The 23,773-nt window shown below is 41.6% G+C and overlaps 1 protein-coding gene across 5 annotated transcripts in view; it reads left to right on the top strand.

The window, feature by feature from the left end:
• The first annotated feature begins 5,094 nt into the window (after positions 1–5,094).
• glra2 (glycine receptor, alpha 2) overlaps positions 5,095–23,773 on the top strand; it is a 189,584-nt gene continuing 170,905 nt past the window's right edge. For 2 of the 5 annotated variants that reach the window (XM_043700569.1, XM_043700568.1), the window contains exons 1-2: positions 5,095–6,472; positions 7,479–7,615. In XM_043700569.1, coding sequence (XP_043556504.1) covers positions 6,405–6,472; positions 7,479–7,615 — 205 coding nt within the window. In that variant the 5' untranslated portion in view covers positions 5,095–6,404. Of the gene's footprint in view, positions 6,473–7,478; positions 7,616–23,773 lie in introns of those variants that run through there. The other 3 variants (XM_043700572.1, XM_043700570.1, XM_043700571.1) reach the window with 2 other exon arrangements.

Raw genomic sequence — 23,773 nt, 5'->3', positions numbered from 1 at the left:
ATGCTGGGTTAAAGCACCAGAATTTCAGCCATAAGCTTTTGACAAGTAGAAAATTTTAATATTTAATTTAGAATGAATACAGGAATAGCTGGACACCAAAGATCAACACTCATCTAGTTTGTTTTCTATGATTTTGGTTTTATGCCATTATAACGGAGTTGTTGACTTGTATCAGCAAATGATCAATCAATCTCCATAAATTAGTCACCAGACTGGAGATGAAGAAAACAACAAATTGCCTAACACATCGGAAACCAAAGACACAGATTTGCCTGTTCCCATCAACATTCTATTTTCTTCATTTACCATTGGTCATGTCTTGAAATATTCATTGTTGTATCAAAAATGTCATTTCCTGAAAGAAATTTAACTTGCATTTGAACGAATCAAAACTATCTCCTTCCACCATTTCTGTTGAGGGCCTGGTCCACAGATGCAACAGTCCCTAGTGTCAATTTTTCCACAGAAAGTTCATTCACAACTTTGCTAGTTTGGCAAGTAGTTGTCACAAAATCTTCATCCTAAGGCACTCATTCATACCCGTAGTAATGAGTACTTCCAGAAAGGTTTCAAGTCCTACTTGAGGACAAGGACTATCTTGTTATTCAACATGCTTGAACAGCTCAGGTACAGTCATAACATAGAAATTCTGTAACATCAGTGAGTGTACCTTTAGGCTAATGAAGCCAAAGCACAAATGTAAATACATCTGAAGGTTTCCAATAATATGCTACCATTCAATACTTGCAACATCATTGTATAACACTGCATGTTGAATTTTACACACTCCAGAGAGCTAAGCAATATTAATATTCAGCATCTGATTGATGATGGCAAAAGTGAGGACTGCAGATGTTGGAGATTAGAGTCGAGAGTGTGGTGCTGGAAAAGCACAGCAGGTCAGACAGCATCTGAGGAACAGGAGAATCGACATTTTGGGCAAAAGCCCTTCATCTGATTGATGATGACAAATTAGATGAAGCTTAAGGAGAAGAAGAAATGCAAACGGAATGCATTGCAGAGGTCAGGCAGTTGTCTTGTAAAATGGTGCTTCCAGAAACATTTTAATCCCCTTTCAATGAATTGATAGACATCCTTATTACACCCCCATCACCCAATATCTTAATCAATTATTAAAGATCATTGAAACCATTGAACTAATGTTTAAACTGTAACTTTCTGACTATGGTAAGCTCTGGCATTGCTGTGAAAAGATGCTGAAAACCAATGTGACACAAATAGTCAGTGATGACTAATTTAATATTAAACACAAAACTTTCTTTGAATTCAGTACTCACTCAAGTGCCGAGTAGTACTTTTCTAAAACTATCAATCATTTGAGTTGTCATCCCTTAAATTCAGCAAAGCCATTGGAAAACTGCTGCCCACATTGGGTACCTTGAGATGCTAGTTGGTGCTGACTTTTGGAAACTTAAACTTATGAGCACCTGGCTGTTGTGTAAATTACAGTAGTTCAGCTGTTGCTGGGTAGTCTGGCTTATCTGGCATGTTGGCATCATGGCAGACCATGGTAATTTGGAACAAGGTATACTGATAACCTGAGCAAGAATGGCATGTCACTTCTGTAACACTTGCACCATTCTCATGAAGCCTTACATTCAGTTATCACTCTCTTCAGAGACTGGTTGCCATTTAATTGATTTTCAAAGTAACAAAGGCTGGTAATACTGATGTGATAACTTGGCTCAACCATACTTGAATTTGGCCACAGTATATACTATAGACAACAGAGTGGTGATGCTGTATATTAAGACTACAAAAGTTGGAAGTGGATGGCTTCTTAATTTCAGTTGTGGTACTAAAACCATTTGAACGTCCCTCTATTTCCTTTGCATTATAACTTATGTGACACAATCAATTTTCTTTTCTTAATTAGGTTCTGGGTTCAGTATCTGTTCTGATTAAGAGGTCCAAACCATCTCATCCCTCAACTCAAACCTGCTTCACCACTTTCAGATCTCTGTAATGCATTTTCCTATCTATGTGGGGTTTCAATCTCTGTGTAGGTCCTTGGGAGGAATGGAGGACATAATGTCCCCTCAAACAAGAGGTTTTATTCTGAAGACCCTTGCCATTAAATAAAAAGGGCAAAATTTAGACCAGTTCTGACAAGTGTACACCATGCATGAGTCTTCTGAGGCATACAAAGAGCTACGAGGAGAAAGTGAGGTCTGCAGACGCTGGAGATCAAAGCTGAAACTTTATTGCTGGAACAGCACAGCAGGTCAGACAGCATCTAGGGAAAAGGAGATTCGACGTTTCGGGCACATGCCCTTCCTCAGGAATGAGCAGAGAGTGTTCAGCAGGAGAAGATAAAAGGTAGGGAGGAGGGACTTGGAGGAGGGGCGTTGGAAATGTGATAGGTGGAAAGAGGTCAAGGTGAGGGTGATAGGTCGGAGCAGGGTGGAGGCGGAGAGGTCAAGAAGAAGACTGCAGGACAGGAAGGCGGTCCTGCAGTCTTCTTCTTGCCCTCTCCGCCTCCACCCTACTCCGACCTATCATCTTCACCTTGACCTCTTTCCACCTATCACATTTCCCACGCCCCTCCTCCAAGTCCCTCCTCCCTACCTTTTATCTTCTCCTGCTGAACACTCTCTGCTCATTCCTGAGGAAGGGCATGTGCCCGAAACGTCGAATCTCCTTTTCCCTAGATGCTGTCTGACCTGCTGTGCTGTTCCAGCAATAAAGTTTCAGCATACAAAGAGCTACGATTAGCAATCACAGACTATTCAGCTATGCTCCCAGTTAGCGAGTTTTGAGAAGATTTGTAGCTCAGGTTGAGATTCTGGATCTAGGTTTGCTCGCTGAGCTGAAAGGTTCATTTTCAGATATTTCATCACTAGACTAGGTAACACCTTCAGTAAGCCTCTGTATGAAGTACTGGTGGTGCAGCCCACTTTCTATTTATATGTTTGGGTTTCCTTGGGTTGATGATGTAGTCTCCTTTGGTGATGTCATTTCCTGTGGTGATGTCATTTCCTGTTCTTTTTCTCAGACGGTGGTAAATGGGATCCAAGTCAATGTGTTTGTTGATAGAGTTTCGGTTGGAATGCCATGCTTCTAGGAATTCTCGTTTGTGTCTCTATTTGGCCTGTCCTAGGCTAGATGTGTTTTCCCAGTCGAAGTGGTGTCCTTCCTTATCTGTATATAAGCATACTAGTGAGAGTGGGTCATGTCTTTTTGTGGCTAGTTGATGTTCGTGTATCCTGGTGGCCAGTTTTCTGCCTGTTTGTCCAATGTAGTGTTTGTTACAGTTCTTGCAAGGTATTTTGTATATGACATTAGTTTTGCTTCTTGTCTGTACAGGGTCTTTCGACTGGGACAACACATCCATCCTAGGACAAGCCAAACAGAGACACACACAAGAATTCCTCAAAGCATGGCATTGCAACCAAAACTCTATCAACAAACTCAATGACTTGGATCACATTTGTCACTGCCCAAGAAAAAGAACGGGAAATGACATCATCATAGGAAATGATGTCACCACAGGAGATGACAACACCAACCCAAGGAAACCAAACCTATAAATAAAAGGCAGGCTACACCACCAGTGCTTCATTCGGAGGCTCACTGATGATGTTACCTAGTATGGTGATGAAATTTCTGAAAACAAACCTTCCAGCTCAGCGAGCAAACCTACATCCACATGCTCCCAGTGTTGACAACTCCACTGCAAACCTGAATCTGATTTCTCTGTTGAGATTTCATTTATTCAGTCTAATCAATTCATTTATGACCTGGCTGCATTTGCAACAGCAATTTTAATTCCTTCAGTATTACTCCAGAACATTGTTATATTACGGTGGGATTTAGGGTAGAGATGAAAGTGAAAACCACATTGGGGGATCAAGAGATCCCAAAGGCTAGGGAGCTTAAAACTCAAAGAAAATAGTCTTAAAGAGGCGTGGAAGGTCAGGGAGGGATGTGCCAAAGCAGAAAGATTTACAAAGAGTGTTCCAAACAGCAAAGGGACAAAGACAGTCTGATATGTGTGGTAATGTGTGTGTTGGTCATCTGCTGAAGAAGACTGTTGAAGTAATATTGAGGGATTTGAAGGGATAATTTGAAAGAAGAAATAATATTAGGGATTTGATGTAGTTGAGACCGTAGGCTGCAATGTGTTGAATCAACTGTTAATTAATGAATGGTATGAGTGTTAAAGAAAATTAATGAGAAGTGGAGCCTCTATCACAATGGCACAAAAAAAGGTATTGACAACATAATGGAGAGAGTCAAGAGATAACGTGTGAGATATTTCAGAAAGATGGGAAGGAGGAAGTTAAGCACAAGATCTGTGATACTCACCAAAGTGTCACAACTCTCGAAGAATTTTGAGTTGACAGGGAATTTGGAGGCATACTGATAACCAGACAGGATGTTTTCTTTTTGTTTTGATAACATACAGCTGCAAGCTATAATTTTCATCTATTGCCAGAGAACCAACTGTCAAGTGTAACTTAAGGAATACAGGAGAAAACAACCCCAAAGAAATGGCTATTATATGCATACATTTGAAAATACAGATACCATGCAAGATAACTGCTTGTATGAACTGCTCAGTGAGAGCCAAGAAAACAATTGGGCAAAATATAATTACCATTTCTCCATTTATCAGTTCTATTTTGTGTTCTTTTTGTCTCTACAACCATCAGGTATGATGGCTTGCTGATGTAAATCTATATTTAAATGACATATTTCAATGAAAACAGCGGATGTTGTAAATCAGAAACAAAAACAGAAATTGTTGGAAAAACTGTCTGGCAGCATCCATGGAGAGAAATCAGAATTAATGTTTCGAGTCAAGTGACCCTTTCTCAGAATGTTAGCTCTGATTTCTCTGCACAGATGCTGCCAATCCTGCTGAGCTTTTCTAGCAATTTTTGTTATTTTTCAATAATTCACATTGTCTTCGATCATAGTCTTTGACTTGCTATTTGTTTTAAAACCCGTTGCGCTTTCCTCTGAACTTGTTGCATTCTTGCCTGGACAACCCTGACACACAACCGTCAGAACGTACCTAAGATTCCTCAAGCGAGTGTTATTTCCCAATCTTGCCTTTCTACAGTGAGGGATTTGAAGAAAAAATGTAAATTAGAAAATCTATTAACTCTGCCGCTGCTGGAAACATATATTTGATTGTAGGCTACAAATCCGAAAGTGAATCAAGCACGAAAGACTTAACAGACAGAGGCAACTGGATTAATCAGATACTACACAGTGATAGTGCCCTGGGACATCCCATTGCCTGATTAATTAAACATCAGTCGGCAAATAGAACTATAGACAGTGATCTCGCTGCTAAACTCAAGACAACTCCGAGTAGCTGCAATTTTATTTTAAAGACCATGAGACAAATTGCTTGACTTTTGCATACATTTGCAATGTTAACTATACGAGACGTGAGCACCTCAAGCCAACACAAAGACCGCCGTTCCTGAAACAGCCCTAATCCTGACTGCAAGGCGAGACCTAGCGGCGCTGGACAAACAGCAACACATCGTTCTGGTGAAAGTCTGCAAGAATCGCAAGGGAGCAACTTTGTCTGGGCGGGCGAGGGGGCGAGAAAAGAACAGCCGCTGCTTTCAAAGAACGGTTCTGATCCCTTGTGGTTGGCAGCAGGTCCGTCCTGATCCGAAATAAGATCCGTCATTTGCAATGTGTTGGAAACGCTGCTTCCTACTTCGAGGAAGGGGGAAACATCCGATTTATATCATTTGCAAATACTAATCGTGGAGGGGGTTGCACGTTCAGTAAACTTCCCCATCCCATCCTTTACTGAAATAAAACCTGCTGCTGCTGCTGCAGCCCGGTCACGTCCCAGCGAGGGGGCTTGTGGAGCATGCGTACTGCTGGAGTTGGGAAGCCCAGGGAGCTGTCCAAGTGCTGAAATGTTGCCGGCGGTGTGAGCGCTTTCCTCCCTGCATTGGCCGCTGAAGCCGGCGTCCCCTCCCCTTCTCACTCGCCCTCTCCCAGCAGCCAGGCCGATGCTGCTGCTCCAAGGCACGGAAGCCGGCGCTCACCCGTCCAGCGTACCATGAAGTTTGAGTCCTCCCGTTCCCTGACGTCGTGTTTCCAGAGGTGCTTTGGGAGAAGATGCCATTCTGACGCTCTTCACTCCTCACGGCAGCAGCAGCTCCCTCTCCAAGTCTTCCTGCCAGACAATGATACTGTGGACTGATGTCCTGCATTGTTCTCTCGCCGCCTGCATCAACCCAGTTCCACTTTCCGCCAGTTGGATCTGAGTTTCCGACGCGATTAGCCGATTCTTTAGCTTTTTGTTTTGGAAGAGGAGGAGGAGGGGTGGTGGGGGTGGGGAGGTATTTTATTTCTAGAACATTGCCCGCGATCCCAGACAGACACAGAGATAAGAGTTTGACGGAATGAATCGACCACTTGTGAAAATCCTGACAACGTTGTTCGCGTGCATCTTAGAGACCAGCAACTTCAGGTATGCCTTAACATTTGTTTTGTGTGTGTGGGGGGGGGGGGGGGGGTAACAGTGCACCCGGATTGTCTTTGCTGTGTGTTTGTTTCTTACAGGTTATTAGCATAAGCAGGTCGACGGTTTGGAACAATGGGGGAATTGCTCAGCACGTATCACTTCCAATGTATCTTGATTTTCTGAACGAAGCAAGCCCCCATCCCCCCCACCCCACCACCCAGCCTATGGGAGAGGTTGGTGTGACGGATCGGAGCCTGTTATTGTAAACTCTAAACGTGAGGATACTCCAACGTAAAGCCCCCTTCCGCCCCTCGAAAATTTGCTGCTCTTTCTGTAAGCACTGGGTGAAAACTATCCCTTTGTGTTCAATCGCCAACACACATAGCTATGGAGGTGGTGGCGGGAGCTGGTGAAATTCTGTCTGATTATCGTGCATGTGAAGCCTCCAGACGATAGTAAATTATTGGCAACGCAATTTTGAAATCGCTTCTATTTTCGTGGTTTTGGTGTTGGGATTGGCTTACCCTGTTTATAGAACTAGAGTACGTCTAAATCACAGACGGTATGCCAACGAATCCAGCACATCTCTTACAATGAATCAAGAGTCTTAAGTTTTTATTTACGGATTTTGGGGCGGGTAGGGGCTCTATCAGTGGACTACTTTTTATGCATTCCTGTTGCATCTAAGAGCTTTGGCAACATGGCTTTCAGCGGAAAGAAACATGCTAAGATTGCAATCTTTTTTTTGACAGACTATATATATCGTTCCAGATCGCTTTTTTAAAAAAAGTATAGCAATCGCAAAAACAAAAGTGTGTGTAGTTATAAAGAGACTTAGGATGGGCTCCGAATAGAAGCACTTTTTCTTTGGACGTATTCACCAAATCTAAATTTTAAGGAAACCCACAAATATTTCCATTCAGTCTAATTGCCTTGTCTTTCCTGCACAATCCAAGTTTTGAAGTGAATTGACAGTTCCGACCTTCCTAACGCTGGCTTGTATTTTCTTCAGGTTAGCTCACTCCAAGGAGCATGACTCTCGGTCTTCAACCAAACCGGCCTCACAGGCCATGTCCCCCTCAGATTTTCTGGACAAGTTGATGGGAAAGACATCAGGATACGATGCCAGAATCAGACCAAATTTTAAAGGTAAAAATGGAGCGATAGGCCAATTTTTATGCAGCTAGATTAGGAGTCGGACCATTTTTAAAAATGTAGGTCGGTTCTGGGAACTCGGGCAATCTGCATTTAGTGAGGAACTGTGTGAATGAGTGTTTAAACATAAGTGTTGCCTGACAGACTTTGGCAAACCCAAACTCCGCTTGAAGTGGCCAACTTCTATAGCGTGTGCACAGAGGCTGCAGGGTGTGGAAAGGGGAGTAGGGAGGCAGTGCCCGATTACCAAGCACCTGAATACCACTTCCGCTTGCTGGGTATTGTTATCAGTAGAATGCCCAGAATCGGGAGCATTGAAGCGAAATCGTGAAGCATTCTTGTGCAATTTACCGGAGAGAATATTGGCGTTTTAAGGCCTGCTTGACAATATTGACAGCAGTTTTCCGTTCATAAAGCAGCGAGTTGAGATTTTTACTCCGAACTATATAATCTATGGTAAAGCGAATGTCAAGTCACCGTCTTCCTTTGTTCCCAGCATTGAAAGCAAAATATTAAATATGTTTGGATGAAGGGCGGCATTTTGCATGGTGATTTGTGATCTGTAGGCGAGTCTTTAATAATGTGGATAGTGTGATGTACACGTGAACGCTTCCAGTTAGTGTTCCACCTGATGAACATTGTTGTGCTCGGGAATACTAATACACCGTCAACAGTGCTCAATGAGTACTGCAAGTCTGGTCCTTCAGTCTGTCCTATCAGAATGTCGCGTTAACCCATGAATCGATATATAGTCAGACTACTGAGAGCCAAAGAGTTTATTACCTCTGGAAAAAAACATTGAGGTAATTAAATCTGCATCCCGAGAATTCAGGAATAAATTATTGGTGTAAAAGCGATCTTAAACAATCTCCTCTCCTTTAGTCCTCCCAATTACAAACGTACCAACAATAGGCGACCAAGCACAGAAACCACATTATTTAATATCAAAAGGATGAAGTTTTGCATAGATCTTTAGGACGGATGCTGTTTTACACCATCGTTTATGATTTTTGAGTACGTCAAGTACATTTGCAGGTATAATAATAACATGACATTGTTCATCTTCAGAAGTAGTTGTGGTAGGGGTGGGGTGGTGGGATGGAGCCACGACAGATGAGACATGATGCCTGTCCGAGTGTGGGATAGGGCATGTGACAAAGGTGACACAGAATTGAGACTGTGGCATCAGTATTTTACTCTTCAGTGTTTTCTTGGAGAACGGTAGGGCTCGAGATCATGAATAACACCTTAATAAAGGCTACAGTGAATTATGGCACTTCCCATTGAAGGAAGACGTTGATAGGTAGCTCTAATCTCTGGCTGTGCTGGAATCGACATTTATAAGCACGTGCGTCTATTAGTTTATGTTCAACGTTAATACTCATAAAAGATTCATATTATTTCATTTCACTGCTTTCTCTCTTTCAATATATGCTACTTGATAATATTACGTTCCTGATTTACATTGTGAGTTTTCTGGTTTGGTTAATTGTTATATTATTACCCCAGTATCTTCAAGAAGAGCAATATTATTCCAGCACCTGTGAAAAGACGTGAACCTCTTTGTAAAAGATACAGTGTAGATATCGAGTAGGGAAGAAATCCATGATTAAAACATAGAAGCATTTACAAATTCTTCTCTTTTCATGTTAATTTCCTCCATTAAAGAAATGCACATAATCTCCTTCAATAATTAATTATTATTTCTATGAGTTTAGGAAAGTTAAAGGTAGATCTCTGCAAGTATACAGAAAATAGGTTGAACACGTAATCATGTAAATTCATTGTTCATTGACGCAAGAAAGGGATAAATTAGAAGGCTGATTATTTTTTGGAATTTATGATTGGAATTAAAAATCCTACATGACGAGAGGTTCCACTATATCCTGAATATCATCTAATAATTAGAATGTGATGAGGATTTAGAACTAGTCAACATAAGACAACATAAGTCAACATAATATTCTATTGCCATTTGTAGAATGTATTCTATATCCTATAATTTAAAAGAAACATGTATTTCTGGTTTCTAAACATTTTGAATAATTTTCTTGATCTTTATCATAAATGCAGAATACCAAAAATGTGCAAAAACACCTCACCACTGCTAATTAAACACATTTTTATCAACTATTTTGTTAGACATTCAAGAACATTGATTAGACTCCACAATAAATACGTCAGCATTTAATATGTTTGAGATTCCTATGTATAGTAATTTTAAATAGCTAATTTAATTGTAATTATACGACAATGTTTCCAATTATTAAAATCTTTTCTGAACACTATTACATTGTACTTTTATTATTTTAAGATCTATTAGGAAACATGCCACTCTCATTACTAAAACTTTGTTTTGAATTTAATATGATGGCATTATCAAGTGCCAAGAAAATTGACATTCAGACAGTTATTAAATCTGTTCTAAAGTTTGGGAGAAGATTTGTAGCTCGGGTGCTCATTGTTGTGGTTCTGTTTGCCAAGCTGGGAATTTGTGTTGCAGACGTTTCGTCCCCTGTCTCAGTGACATCCTCAGTGCTTGGGAGCCTCCTGTGAAGCGCTTCTGTGATGTTTCCTCTGACGTTTATAGTGCGGCGTTTATAGTGCCGGAGGAAACATCACAAAAGCGCTTCACAGGAGGCTCCCAAGCACTGAGGATGTCACCTAGACAGGGGACGAAACGTCTGCAACTCAAATTCTCTGTTCTAAAAACTGCCTGAGAATAACTAACCACCATAATAGCAGATGTCGCTTAAGTATGAATTTTCTTTTCACTTGTCAAATGATTTGTGGTTCTTGCCATAGTTCCTCATCTGTGCATTGTCCAAATGAGTACTCATCAAATGTGTGAATAAACCTTTGAATTATTTTGCATTCAGGTTAAGTGAACAGGCAGGTTTCAAAAGTAGGATGTTTCTGAGACATAGCAAAAAAAAAACAGCTTGCAAGAACAGTTGTAGGGCTGAAGTATTTCATTTCTTCATTTTAAACCTCCTGTGGAAGACAAGGTGAAATAGCTGTTATGTTAAGAAGCAGAATACAGTGGTTCTTCAACAAAAGTAAGTAGAGTCCATTTACTGTAATTTGCTTTAGACCATAAGGTATAGGAACAGATCTAGGCCATTCAGCCCTTTGAATCTGCTCTGCTATTCAATGAGATCATGGCTGATCTGATAATCTTCAACTTCACTTTCCTATCTTTTCCATGTGTGCCTTAATTCCCTTAACCAATTCTCTATCTCAGCCTTGAATGTACTTAGTGACACAGCCTTGATAGCCATCACTGCCATGTGAAGAAGGAATCATTCCTTATCTGTGTCATTCTGAGATTGTGTTCTCTGGTGCGAGGCTCACTTACAAGGGGAAACAACTTTTCCTCATCTGTACTTCAAGTTCCTGAAGAAACTGAAATGTTTCAACACGGTTGACTCTTATTTTATAAATTCCAATAAGTATAGACCCAACCTACTCAATCTCGTGAAACAAACGTTTCATTCTCAGTATCAGCCTCTGGACTCTTTCCAATGCCTGTATATATTTCCTTAGATAAGGAGCCCAATATACTTCACAGTGTTTCAGCTATGGTCTGATTAGTGCTTTGTACATTTTTAGCAAAACCTCCCCATTTTTACACTCCATTTCCTTTGAAATAAAAACATAACATTCAATTTGCTGTCCCTTTTAACCATTGAACTTGGATGCTAGCTTTTTATAATTCATGAGTGAGCACTCCCAAATCCTTCTTTTCCATGTCTTTTGACAGTCTTTCTCTATTTAACTAATATTCCCCTCCTCCATTTATCCAGACAAACAGCATACCCTCACATTTTCATACACTATATTCCATCTCTTGCTGAACCAATCCATATCCCACTGCAACATTTTGTGTCACCCTCATCATAGGTGCCTCCCCATCTATTCATGCCTTTTAAAGGAGAAGATTGTCAGAACTATTCTTCTGTAAATGGTGGCTGACGTTTTCTGGGATTGTTTTGCTATTATTGTTCATGTATTTCAAAGTTTGACGTGGTTGATTTAATAGTTTTTATGACTCTTAATTCCAGCATTGTAACAGATAACTAACCTTATATTGGGACCAAAAAAACTGAAAGAGAAATTGTCAGAATATGAAATTCCAAATGTCATGTGATAAAATGCCATTCAACAGATTTCAGAAACAAAACAGTATCAAGGAATAAAAAGAACTGTGGTAATATCAATACATGTTGGCTGTGTGCCAGGAAACTGGATCGTGGTAAAAAGGTCTTTCTCAAGCTGGTGGAATGTTTACAGTGGGGTTCCCCAGGGATTGCTGTTCAGATCTAGCCCTTTTTGATTTTACTTAATGATTTAGACTTTGATTCACATGGCACAATTTCAAAATTTGTGAATGACTCAAATCTTGGAATTCTTGTAAGCTATGAAGAGGCTAGTGTTAGGATTAAAAAAGGACAAAGACAGGTTGGGAGAATGGGTGGAGAAATGGTAGATGAAATTTAAAGTAGACTGATTGTTATACTATGTAGATTAAAGTAATCCTTGATTCTTACCATCCTTTTGTCAGAAGCACCCAATATTTAATCTTTTATGCCTCATCCTACATTGTATTTACTATATAGGGGCCTATTACCATTAGTGACTTATTTTCCCATTATCATTTCCACTCAAACTAATTCTACATCCTGATCTCCTGAACTAAATTCATGTCTAAATGTTGCACCAATATAATCTTTGAATGTGAGTTCCAGTCCTCCATTTTCGCCTCGTTTCCTCTTCTTAATGAATTTTTCATTTACCTCAATACTCTCTGTAGCAATATTGGCTGATATGAATTCACTTTAATGTGCACAAGTAATCCATTTGCTTTGGTATGAATGCTTGTGCATTCAGATACAAAGCATTCAGTGTGATTTTTATTGTTATCTTTGTAGCACTGACTTCTTGGGAAGGGACAGAGAGAAAAGTCTTGCCATTCTCTGACCCACATTTTTCATTTATGTGTTGCTTTCCTGCCTTGACTTGATCCCTGGATTGTTATACTTACCAAAGCTTGATCCATCACACCCCTTTTTGAAATTAAGGACCTGTCTACTCCAGAGTTATGTGGTTCACAACAGCACCAGTCCTACTATGGTCCCCAATGCACTTTAATTCCTTTAGCTCTAAGGCCTATGCCTAACTTCTTCTTCAAAATATTCAATAGTTTGTCTTCAACTGATTTCTGTGGCAGAGAATTCTACAGCTCATCACTCTCAGGATTGTAGTACAATAAATGTCTCCTTATCTTAGTCCTTACTGGCTCATCCCATATCCTTAAACAGTGACCTCTGGTTCAAGACGCCCTAGTCATCAGGAATGTCCTTCCTCCATTTATCCTGCCTCATCCTTTTACAAAATTATATTTGCCACTGAGATCCCCTAACTGATGCAATCTCTCTTCATACATCCATTCTGCTAATCCAGGAATTAGTCTGGTAAAGCTTCAATGCTCTCCCTCTACAGCCAAAATATTCTTCCTCTGATATGGAGACCAAAACTGCACACAACTCTAGGTGTGATCTCACCAAGGCCTCAGCAAGACATCCCTGCTCCTGTACTCGAATCCTTTCACTTTGAAGGCCAACATACCATTTGCCTTCTTCACCACCTCTTGCACGTGTATACTTACTTTCAGTGACTGATGTACAAAGACAACCAGACCTGATTGCACCTCCCTCTTTCCCAATGTATCTCCATTCAGATAATAATCTACCTTCTTGTTTTTCCAACCAAACTCACAGTTATCTGCATTATCTTTCATTGGCCTTTTGCATTTGCCCACTCACTCGATTTGTCCAAATCACAATGAAGCATTTCTGCATCCTCCTCACAGTTTACCCTCCCACTCAGCTTAGAGGTAAATACATTTCCTCATCCAAATCATTAATACGTATAACATGAATAGCTTGGATATAAGCACCGATCCCTTCTGTATTCCACTAGTCACTGTCTTCCACCCAGAAAAAGAGCTGTTTATTCCTACATTTTGTTTCCTGTTGGCCAATTTGTTCTCTATCACACAGTGTAGTACCTCCACAAAGACCATTGGGCATAGGAACAGAAGTCAGCCACATAGCCCATCAAGTCTGTTCCATCATTCAATGAGATCATGGCTATTCTGATAATCTTCAACTTCACTTTCCTGCCATTTCCCACAATCCTCAATTCCTCTACTGACTGAAAATCTGTCTATCTTACGCTTGAATATACTTAATGACCCAGCCACAATAACTCTCTGTGGTAAAGAATTCCACAACGCTCTGGTAGAAAAAGATTCTCCTTACCTCTGTCTTAAATATGCGACCCCTTATTATGAGATTATGCACCTCTAATTTTACATGCTAATCTCTTTTGTGGGACCTTATCAAAAGCCTTTTAGCCAACTATTAGAGAGGTGACTCTCTAATCTTGTTCATCCTATGTCAATCTGCATGTGGCTCTGATAGTAATCCAGGGGTATCGCCTTTGAGGTTTGTCCCTTTAATTTATCACCTAATTCTCTGACTGTCACTGAATCACCTAACTCTCTGACTGTGATCACCCTGACTGTGATCACTCCCTGTCTCCCTCCTCTCCCCCTCCCTCTCTCCCCTCTCTCACTCTCCGATGTGCAGGTCAGGTGAATTGGCCATGCTAAAATGCCCGTAGTGTTAGGTAAAGGGGTAAATGTAGGGGAATGGGTGGGTTACGCTTCGGCGGGTCGGTGTGGACTTGTTGGGCCGAAGGGCCTGTTTCCACGCTGTAAGTAATCTAATCTAACTGCTCATAATCCCTCAGCAGGGCCTCTCGTCTAATTTTACTTATGGCACTGGTATCATCATGGACCACAGCCACTGGATCTCTGCTTCCAATCCAAAGCAGATGTCCTGAACCCTGACATCTAACACACAACATGGTTCTGTGAATCCACAATGATTGTTGCAGAGAACAGTGTTCATCCCCCTCTCAAAACTGTTTCTTACTACCACAACACTGTTTCTTACTCCTCTTAGTCAGACGGGTAGACCAGTTGCAGATGGAATTTAGCCCTGACAAATATGATGTGATGCACTTTGGAAGAAGGAACACGACCAGGGAGTACTCAATGAATGGCCAGAGACTAGGAAGCTCAGAGGGACAGGGTGACCTTGGTCTGCTTGTCCCCAGATCCCTGAAGGTGGCAGCACAGGTTAATCTGGTTGTTAAGAAGGCACTTGGGACAGTTGACTTTATCAGCCATGGCATCAATTATAAAATCAGGGAGATTATGTTGGAGCAGTACAAGACATTGGTTAGACCACGGTTGGAGTACTCTGTGCAGTTCTGGTCACCATACTATAGGAAGGATGTAATTAGTTTGGAGGGAGTGCAGAGGATATTCACTAGGATATTGCTTGGGATGGAACATTTCAGCTATGGAGGGAGGCTGGATAAGGTTGGATTGTTTGCTTTGGAGCAGAGAAGTTTGAGTGGTAAAGGGCATGGACAGGGTAAATAAAATACAGTTGTTGGGTTGGAGCTTTAGAGTTCAGGAAAAATGTTTTCACTCAGAGGGTGGTGAGGGTCTGGAATGCATTGCTTGGGAGGGTGGTTGAGGTGGGAAACCTCACAGCATTTAAAAGGTGCATGGATGGGCACTTGAAGTGCCTAGTTCGAAATTCGAGGCTTTGGGCCTATTGAGGGAAAGTGGGGCTAGTGTAGGTAAGTATTTTTGGCAGTACAGACTCGATGGGCCAAAGGTCATCTTCTGTACTGTATTCTCTATGACTCCCTCTTTCCGAATAGCTTCCTATACAACAGTGGCATGGCCTGTTAGCTTATCTAACTTAGCAGCCCTTGCCAGCATCCAACAAAGCTGAGAAAACCTCAAAGCTGTTGGACAATTACAAAGGTTGAGGCTCCCACCATTTGGGTGCCCTCAATTCCCTCAATTGCAATCATGCCTACTTTTCCACTGGCCAGATCAGCAGGCCCTGTTCTTAGGGGTGTGAATATCTCCTGGGAGTAAATGTCCACATTTTCTCTCTCTGATCTGCCACCATATCTGCAATTTGGCCTGTAGCTCAATGACTCTGAGTTGAAATGCCCACAGTTGCAAACATTTACTTTGGATGTGTTTGCGCTGAATCATACTGACTTCCAGTAGCTTCCATGTTCTGCAATCACAGCACTTCACTTGCCTGACCATTTCTAATATACGTTCACTAATAATTGCTAATTTGTAATAAGTATTTGAGCCTCCACTTCCCAATAGTCTCTGGCAGCTCTAGAAATCTTTACAATTCTGATAAAATAATATACTGCTGATAAAACTTACAGTTTCTAATAACACCAGTTACTAATTTACCTGCTGCTTCTGTTGCACAAAATTGTAAATCAAATGCTGCATGTTGAAAGGAAAAGAATAGAAGATAAAAGTGCCCCTCACAAAAGTCCCCACCAAGCACACTTTATTTCTTGCAGTAAACCATGCTTAAAACATCACTTTACCCCATGCACTCAATTCTCACTCAGAACCAAATTCCAAGACATGCTCACTTGGCCTCTGTCACACTCAAATGAAGTCTCCCTTACACTAGCCATCTGCTGCAACTGGGTCCAGGTACAAATCAAGAATACATAAAGTGGTGAGATTAATTTTCCAGATATAAAATGTTAAAATGATGCCAGTGCCAAAGTAGGAGAAAGATTTTCATTTTTCTGAGGATTGCTTTCTTGATCAGTGTGTTTTTAGCCCAAAGGGGAAAAAGGCACCTAGTTGTAAGAAATAATGTTCGATCAACGAGTATGTTAGCAATACAGGAATTACTGGAGAGGCACCTGACCATAAGAAAGTAAATTCCAATAAAGGAAGGATGGAATCAGCCCAGATAAATGAGGGATAAAGCATTAGAGACAATAGGCAAACCACAGGAAACTTTCAAATAAGAACCAGTTCTGGTATGAACGAACTACAGTGGCTCAATGGTTAGCACTGCTACCTCCCAGCCCCAAGTTCCCAGGTTTGATTCCAGCCTTGGGTGACTGTGTGGAGTTTGCACATTCTCCCCGTGTCTGCGTGGGTTTGCTCCGGGTGCTCCGGTTTCCTCCCACAGTCCAAAGATGTGCAGGTCAGGTGAACTGGCCATGCTAAATTACCCATAGTGTTAGGTGCATTAATTAGAGGGAGATGGGTTACTCTTCGGAGGGTAGGTGTGGACTGGTTGGGCTGAAAGGCCTGTTTCCACACTGTAGGGAATCTAGTCTAATCCCGCAGTCCAAAAATGGGCAGGTTAGGTGAATTGGCCATGCTAAATTGCCCATAGTGTTAGGTGAAGGGGTAAATATAGGGGAATGGGTCTGGGTGGGTTGCTCTTCGGAGGGTCGGTGTGGACTTGTTGGGCCAAAGGGCCGGTTTCCACACTGTAAGTAATCTAATCTAATCAAACGCTATCGTTCCTTGTATGAAGTGTGGACATTAGAATAAAACTTTGAGACTCAAAATACATTAAAAACATCATCCTGTAAATAGACAGGAATAAATTAAAGGCAACAAGTATTGGTTTAGAGAAGATTCTTTGGGAGAATGAAATAATTCAATGATGGAGGAAAGAATAGTTTACTATTCTGATTGGATTTATATGAAGGGATGGGGAAGAATGGTCACATGGAACATGTCTTAAGAAATATATCTAATGGCAGTTATAGAAATAAAATAAAAGCAAATATTAATAGAGGTAGATGCCACATGGTTATAGCAAACCAGTTAATCCACTAAGTACAACCACATATCTCCAAACATTGTACTTTTCATAAAAAGAACAAAATAAATTTCAGGAACTATTTACAGTAATACATTACTCAATATACACGACCAAAGAAAAATTAACAAAACTGTAATAATTTAAGTCTGTCCCATATTCATCACTTTCTGCACATGCAATTCATCCATTATCTCTAAAGCATTCAGTTCTTTTAATGACACGTGCAAGTTGTTTTTGTAAGTTTGTTTGGTAAATGTTCATTCCTGGAGTGATGTTCCTTCCCCGGTGAGTGTCATTCCCATGGTGAGTGCTTAATCAGAGCAAGGTGCTTGTCTTTCAGATTCAGTGTCTCTGCTGGGTTGATGACTTCGAGAACTCATCAAGCTGTTATTGCTGTACTTTGTTTCATTCAAGTAAGAGCTGCTTCTCGTTCTGTGCCCCAATACTATTGCATCTCCTTAGCAGATGGTTTACGTAGCCGATCACACTATGATGACAAATTAGCAGGAATTTTGCAAGATAGTTCACATATCCAACAAAGAAATGCACTGTTTTCATATCTGTTGGTCACTACATCTCTGCTGTAACCTTTACCTTGTCAGGACCTGGGTAAAATCAGGACATGACCGATGTATTTGAGTTGAGCAACTTCAATTGCACCTTTTGCTTCTTGCTCTGACCTTGTTTCTTATCATGCCTTTTCTTCTGAATTTCTGTGCTGACTGACTCTCTGCTTTCATTTGCTTAGCATCAGCTCCTCAGAGATGAGCTCCTTGGCCTTCCCCTTCCATTTTATTCAGATCTTCTTTCCATTCTTTTAAGTTTGCGCTGGAGAGCAGCTGTAACTGTCCTCAGTAAATGCTGAGTTGGTCTCACATTCTCATCTACCTTGAGATGACGTTCACCAGAAAGATGTTCAAGAGCTGTAAGAGCATCTTTTTAATCTTCTAGGATTTATTTGGTGGTCAATGATTTAATAACCTGCAAAAAGCTCCAAATCTCTCCGCAACATATTGAGTTGCCCATCCATGCTTTTAACTCGCTTTTGTTATCTGGAACCTGAGATCGTCATTCTTCCCTTTGCTTTATGCTCAAAGAGTGTGGTGCTGAAAAAGCACAGCCAGTCAGGCGACATTCGAGGAGCAGGAGAATCAACGTTTAGAACATAATCCCTTCATCAGGAATGAGGCTTGAGGGCCACAGGGGCTGAGAGATAAATGGGAGGATGGTGATGCTGGGGGGAAGGTAACTTGGAATGCGATAGGTAGATGAAGGTGAGGGTGATGGTGACAGGTCAGAGGGGAGGATGGAGCGGATTTGTGGTAAGTACGATGGATAGACAGGACAGTTCAAGAGGGTGGTGTCGAGTTGGAAGGTTTGATCTGGGATAAGGTGTGGGGGGGGGAGATGAGGAAACTGGTGAAATCCAGATTGATCCCATGTGGTTGGAGGGTCTCAAGGCAGAAGACGAGGTGTTCTTCCTCCAGGCATCGAGTGGCTAGACGGTGGAGGAGGCTCAGGAATTGTATGTCCTTGATGGAGTGGGAGGGGTTGTTGAAGTGTTCACCCACAGAGCTGTGGGGTTGTTTGGTGCATGTGTCCCAGAGATGTTCTCTGAAATGCTCCACAAGTTGGCGTCCTGTCTCCCCGAGGTAGAGGACACCACATCAGGTGCAACAGATACACATTGATGATGTGTGCTGGATCCTTTGGGATCTTGGATGAAGGTGAGGGGGCGAGGTGTGGGCGCAGGTTTTACACTTCTTGCGGTGGCAGGGGAAGGTGCCAGGAGTGGAGGGTGGGTTGGTGAGGGCCATGGACCTGACAGGGGAGCCGCAGAGGGAATGGTCTCTCCGGAATGCAGATAGGAGTGGGAAGAGAAATATATCCCTGGTGATGGGGTCTGTTTGTAAGTGGCAAAAAGGTTGGAGGATAATGCAATGTATCCGGATGCTGCTGGGTTGGAAGGTGTGGACCAGAGGGTTCTGTCCTTGTTGAGATTAAAGGGGTGGGGTTCAAGGGTAGAAATGCGGGAAGTGGGTGAGATGCGCTGGAGGACATCGTTGACCATGTGGGAGGGGAAATCGGGGTCTTTGAAGAAGGAGGATATCTGGGATATTCTACAGTGAAATTAGGTCTTCCTGGAAGCAGATACGGCAAAGGTGGATTAATTGAGAACAAAGGATAGCATTTTTCCAGGAAGCAGGGTGGGAGGAGGTGTAGTCCAGGAAGCTGAGGGAGTCAGGGGATTTAGAGTAGCTATCCTTGTTGAGTCAGTTGCTGGAAAAGGAGATGGAGAGGTCCAGAAAGGGAAGGGAGGTATCTGAGATGGTCCAGATGAATTTGAGGTCAGAATGGAAGGTGTTCGTGAAGTTGATGAACTGTTCAGTCTCCTCACAGGAGCACGAGATGGCGCTGATTAGGTCATCGATATAACGGAGGGAAAGGTGTGGAATGGTGCTGGTGTAGCTGCGGAAGATGGATTGTTCCACATACCCGACAAAGATTCTGGCATAGTTGGGGCCCATGTGGGTGCCCATGGCTACCACTTTAGTCTGGAGGAAGGGGGAGAATTTGAAGGAGAAATTGAGGGTGAGAAGTTGAGGGTGAGGACCAGTTCAGCCAATCGAATGAGAGGGTTAGTGGAAGAGTACTGGTTGGGATAGTGTGAGAGGAAGAAATGGAGGGATGGAGGCCTCTGTCATAGTGGATAGATATGTATAGGGACTGGATGTCCATGGTGAAGATGAAGTATTGGGGGCTGGGGAAATGAAAATCATGGAGGAGGTGAAGGATATGAGTGGTGTCCTGAACTTGGGTGGGGTGTTCCTGGACAAAGGGGGTCAGGACAGTGTCAAGGTAGGCAGAGATGAGTTCGGTGGGGCAGGAGCAGGCCGAGATGGATGGGTCAACTGGGGCAGTCTGGTTTGTGGCTTTTGGGTAGGAGGTAGATTTGAGCGGTGCAGGGTTCCCGGATGTGAGGTTGGAGGCTGTGGATGGGAGATCCCCTGAGGTAATGAGGTTGTGGATGGTCTGGGAGATGGTGGTTTGGTGATAGGAGGTGAGGTCGTGGTCTAAGGGGCAATAGGCAGTTTGCAGTCTTATGCTATCCTATTGTGTGCTGTAGAGTGATTCATCAGAAATATTGTCTGACGCCATTCTAGTATTACTTTGCTTTTGTCAGGTTAAACACATGCATACAAATTTACTTAGCTTCTTACAGTCAGAGCAACACTTTCCCCATGTTGGATGTGCTTTTCTTCTATGTTGTTTGATCTCCTCTACAATAGTTACATTTAGGCCTTAATCTTTCTTCAGGATTTTCTGCAAATATTTGTTTCTATTTTATCCCCAATATTCTGCTCTCATTTGGCCTGGAATGCCTCTCAGGACAGTGTAAAGCCTTCAACATCTCTTCTGTATGGGTCCTCTGCTTCTTGGTGAGACCTAGAGGTGCAATACAACTTGTAACCCTCTTTCCTTAGTACTGAAAGAAGTATTGCAACTCGTGCTTGTTCAATATTTTTATTTAATTCCATGGCTATTTCATTGTTTTGTCATTGAGAGTGAAAGATATTTCAGTTCTCCTTCTTCATTTCTGTACCAGCAAGGAATTGAAAATTCATGGACATTCCAACTCATGCAGTGTTTCAAAGTGACAGACATGACTTTTTTTATATAACAGTAGCTGGCACTCCTACAGCTCTACAAATTCACCTAATCTCAGCTTTATACCTCTGACATGATACTTCAAGTGATTATTCAATGGCTAACACAAATTGAAATTAAATCATGTTACAGCAGAGATAGGAGTCACATGACTATGGCAAGCTAACAAGTATACTATGCAGTTTCACTCCTCATCAAAAAGCATAAGCTGTAGCATTGACTAGTTAAATGGCCTATTTTTATGGTGGGCATGCAATGCAATTCTATTACATTGTATCTGTAAAATTCAGCAGAGCATTTTGAAGATGGAACAGTAGATATTGACAAAGAAAATGCCATGTTCTTGGATTTTCAAAAGCCCTTTTGTAAGGTGCCACAAAGGAAACTACATATAAGTGTTATTGGATTAACAATTTTAGACAGGAAAATAGACAGGAAGTTGTCTAACGATAGAAAATGAAGAATAATTACAGACATATTTCAGACTGGAGACGTATAAGAGTCCTCCAGGGATCCTTTTGCACTTATTGGGACTAGAGTTTGGGAGTACTGAGTCAATATCAGAGCTTGAAGACAATGCAGAAACAAGGAACGTGATTATAACGAATAACTTAATATCATAATAAAATCAGAATGACATGTTAGAGATGAACCAAATAGATGATTGAATGTAATGGAGAGAAAAATCAGATGATGCAATTAGTGATAAAGCCAAAGTAAATGTTCTATAAATAGTAAAGTTGTAAAAGGAGCAGAAGGTGATACAATGCTTCACCATATATGAACGTTTAGGAGTGAAATATTCATAATTGATCTTTCATTTTGAAGTCTATTTCAAACTTACTCATACAATCACGGCATTGCCATTCCCAGTTGCCCTTGTAAAGATGGTGGTGAGCTGCCGTCTTGAAACACCTCTATTTGAGAGGTAGGTTAGTGATGGAGTGTCAGGGTTTTGACCAAGCGACATTGAAAGAATGGTGGTATATTTCCCAAATCAGGGACTCTTGTAGTGCAATGGTAGTGTCTCTACCTTTGTGCTAGATAGTCTGGGTTCAAATCCAACATGCTGCAGAGGAATGTAATAAGATCTCTGAGTAGGTTGATTAAAAGTTATCTATACCCCCAAGTCAGGAGTGTGCACATGGTGATGTTCCTATGGATCTGCTTCTTGTCCTGTTAGATGTTAATGGTCATGGAATTAGAAGGTGCTGACTAAACAGACTTGATGAATTATTGCAGCACCTTCTGTACACAGTGCTGCTGTTGAGCGCCAGGACTGAATGTTTGTGGATATGGTGCCAATCAAGTGGGCTGCTTTGTTCTGGTGTCAAGCTTCATGAGTGTTGTTGGAGCTGCATGTATCCAGGCAAGTAGAGAGTATTCTGTCATACTCCTAACTTGTTCCTAGTGGTGAATTACTTGCTGCAGCATTCCTAGTCTCTGACCTACTCTGGTAGCCACAGTATTGATATAGCTAAGGCAGTTCAGTCTTGGTCAATGATAACCCCTGGGATGTTGATAATAGGGGATTCAGCAATGATAAGACATTATAGAAGAGATTTGACAAAGTTTTTCCAGCAGTAAAAAGTTGTTGCTCTTAGAAGCAACCAGAGAAAATTAAGCCGTCATTTTAATTCAGGTATAAATCCGCCTTGACGGCAAGTGACAAACTGATTTGGCTTCAGGATCACAAGATCCAGGATATTTTAAATCCTGGATTCATCTGCATGCCCTGATTCATTTCCTGTTATCTGACTGGCTGCATATTAGTTGGCTAATGGCTGAAAGCAGAATTTCAGTCTACAGAATGATTTTGGACATTGAAGGAATGGTACTCAATGCATCTAAGTCTGAAGGATAGAGTTCAGGGAGTGCAAACAGAAAGTGCCGGAGAAACTCAGTTAATCCAGCGGCCCCTGTGGAAAGAGAAGCAGGGTTAAAATTTCGAGTTGGAAAGGAGCTGGAAATTTATGGTTTTTATGGCTAGTGGCAGAGGGAGTGGAGGAACAAGTGGTACAGATGATGAACATAACCAAACCAAAAGACAATGTTAGCAACAATTGCGGTAAAGGAGAGATAGATTTGTGATATAGGTGTAAATGTTAGCTGCTTAAAGAAGAAACTGGTGTGCTTTGATGAGAGCAAAGCCAACAAGACACAAAAAAGAGTCAGCCGGGGAGGATGGGAAATATAAGAAAAAATGGAGGACAGAGGTCATGCTCTGAAGTTGTGGAACTCAAGTTCAAGAAGTGCTTTATAACTGGGGGACAGGAAACTGGGAGGAATGGGAGGTTGATACTTTATTTTGTGGTGTGTAAGGGAGACTCCTGCTCCTCCTGGTTCCTGTTGGAAAGTTAACAAAATTAAAAAGACTTACTTCACTGGTCTTTTCTGGCCTTTAATTTTTTTTCTGATTGGATCTGGCAGGAAATTGGCATTCATGTTTCTGCTCAGGCCTAAAAGCTTAAGTGGTGTGAGATATGTAATCAGAATTTGGCTTAATTTAATGAAGGATCCTACAAGTTAAAATCACACCCTGTGAAATAATGTGGAATGTTGGTGATTCCAATGATCAAGTTTAACTTCTGAACTGGCCAGGTATAATTCAAGTATAAATCCGCTTTGAAGGCAAGTGACAAACTGATTTGGCTTCAGGATCACAAGATGTGAGTGTGCGGACTTAAATGAACCATTTACACTCAGCACAGAGGAGATTCAG

The sequence above is a fragment of the Chiloscyllium plagiosum genome, chromosome 12 (assembly GCF_004010195.1).
Source record: "Chiloscyllium plagiosum isolate BGI_BamShark_2017 chromosome 12, ASM401019v2, whole genome shotgun sequence".
NCBI lineage: Eukaryota > Metazoa > Chordata > Chondrichthyes > Orectolobiformes > Hemiscylliidae > Chiloscyllium > Chiloscyllium plagiosum.
Note: the sequence above shows the minus strand (reverse complement) of the source record. Positions and strands in the feature narration are given on the sequence as shown.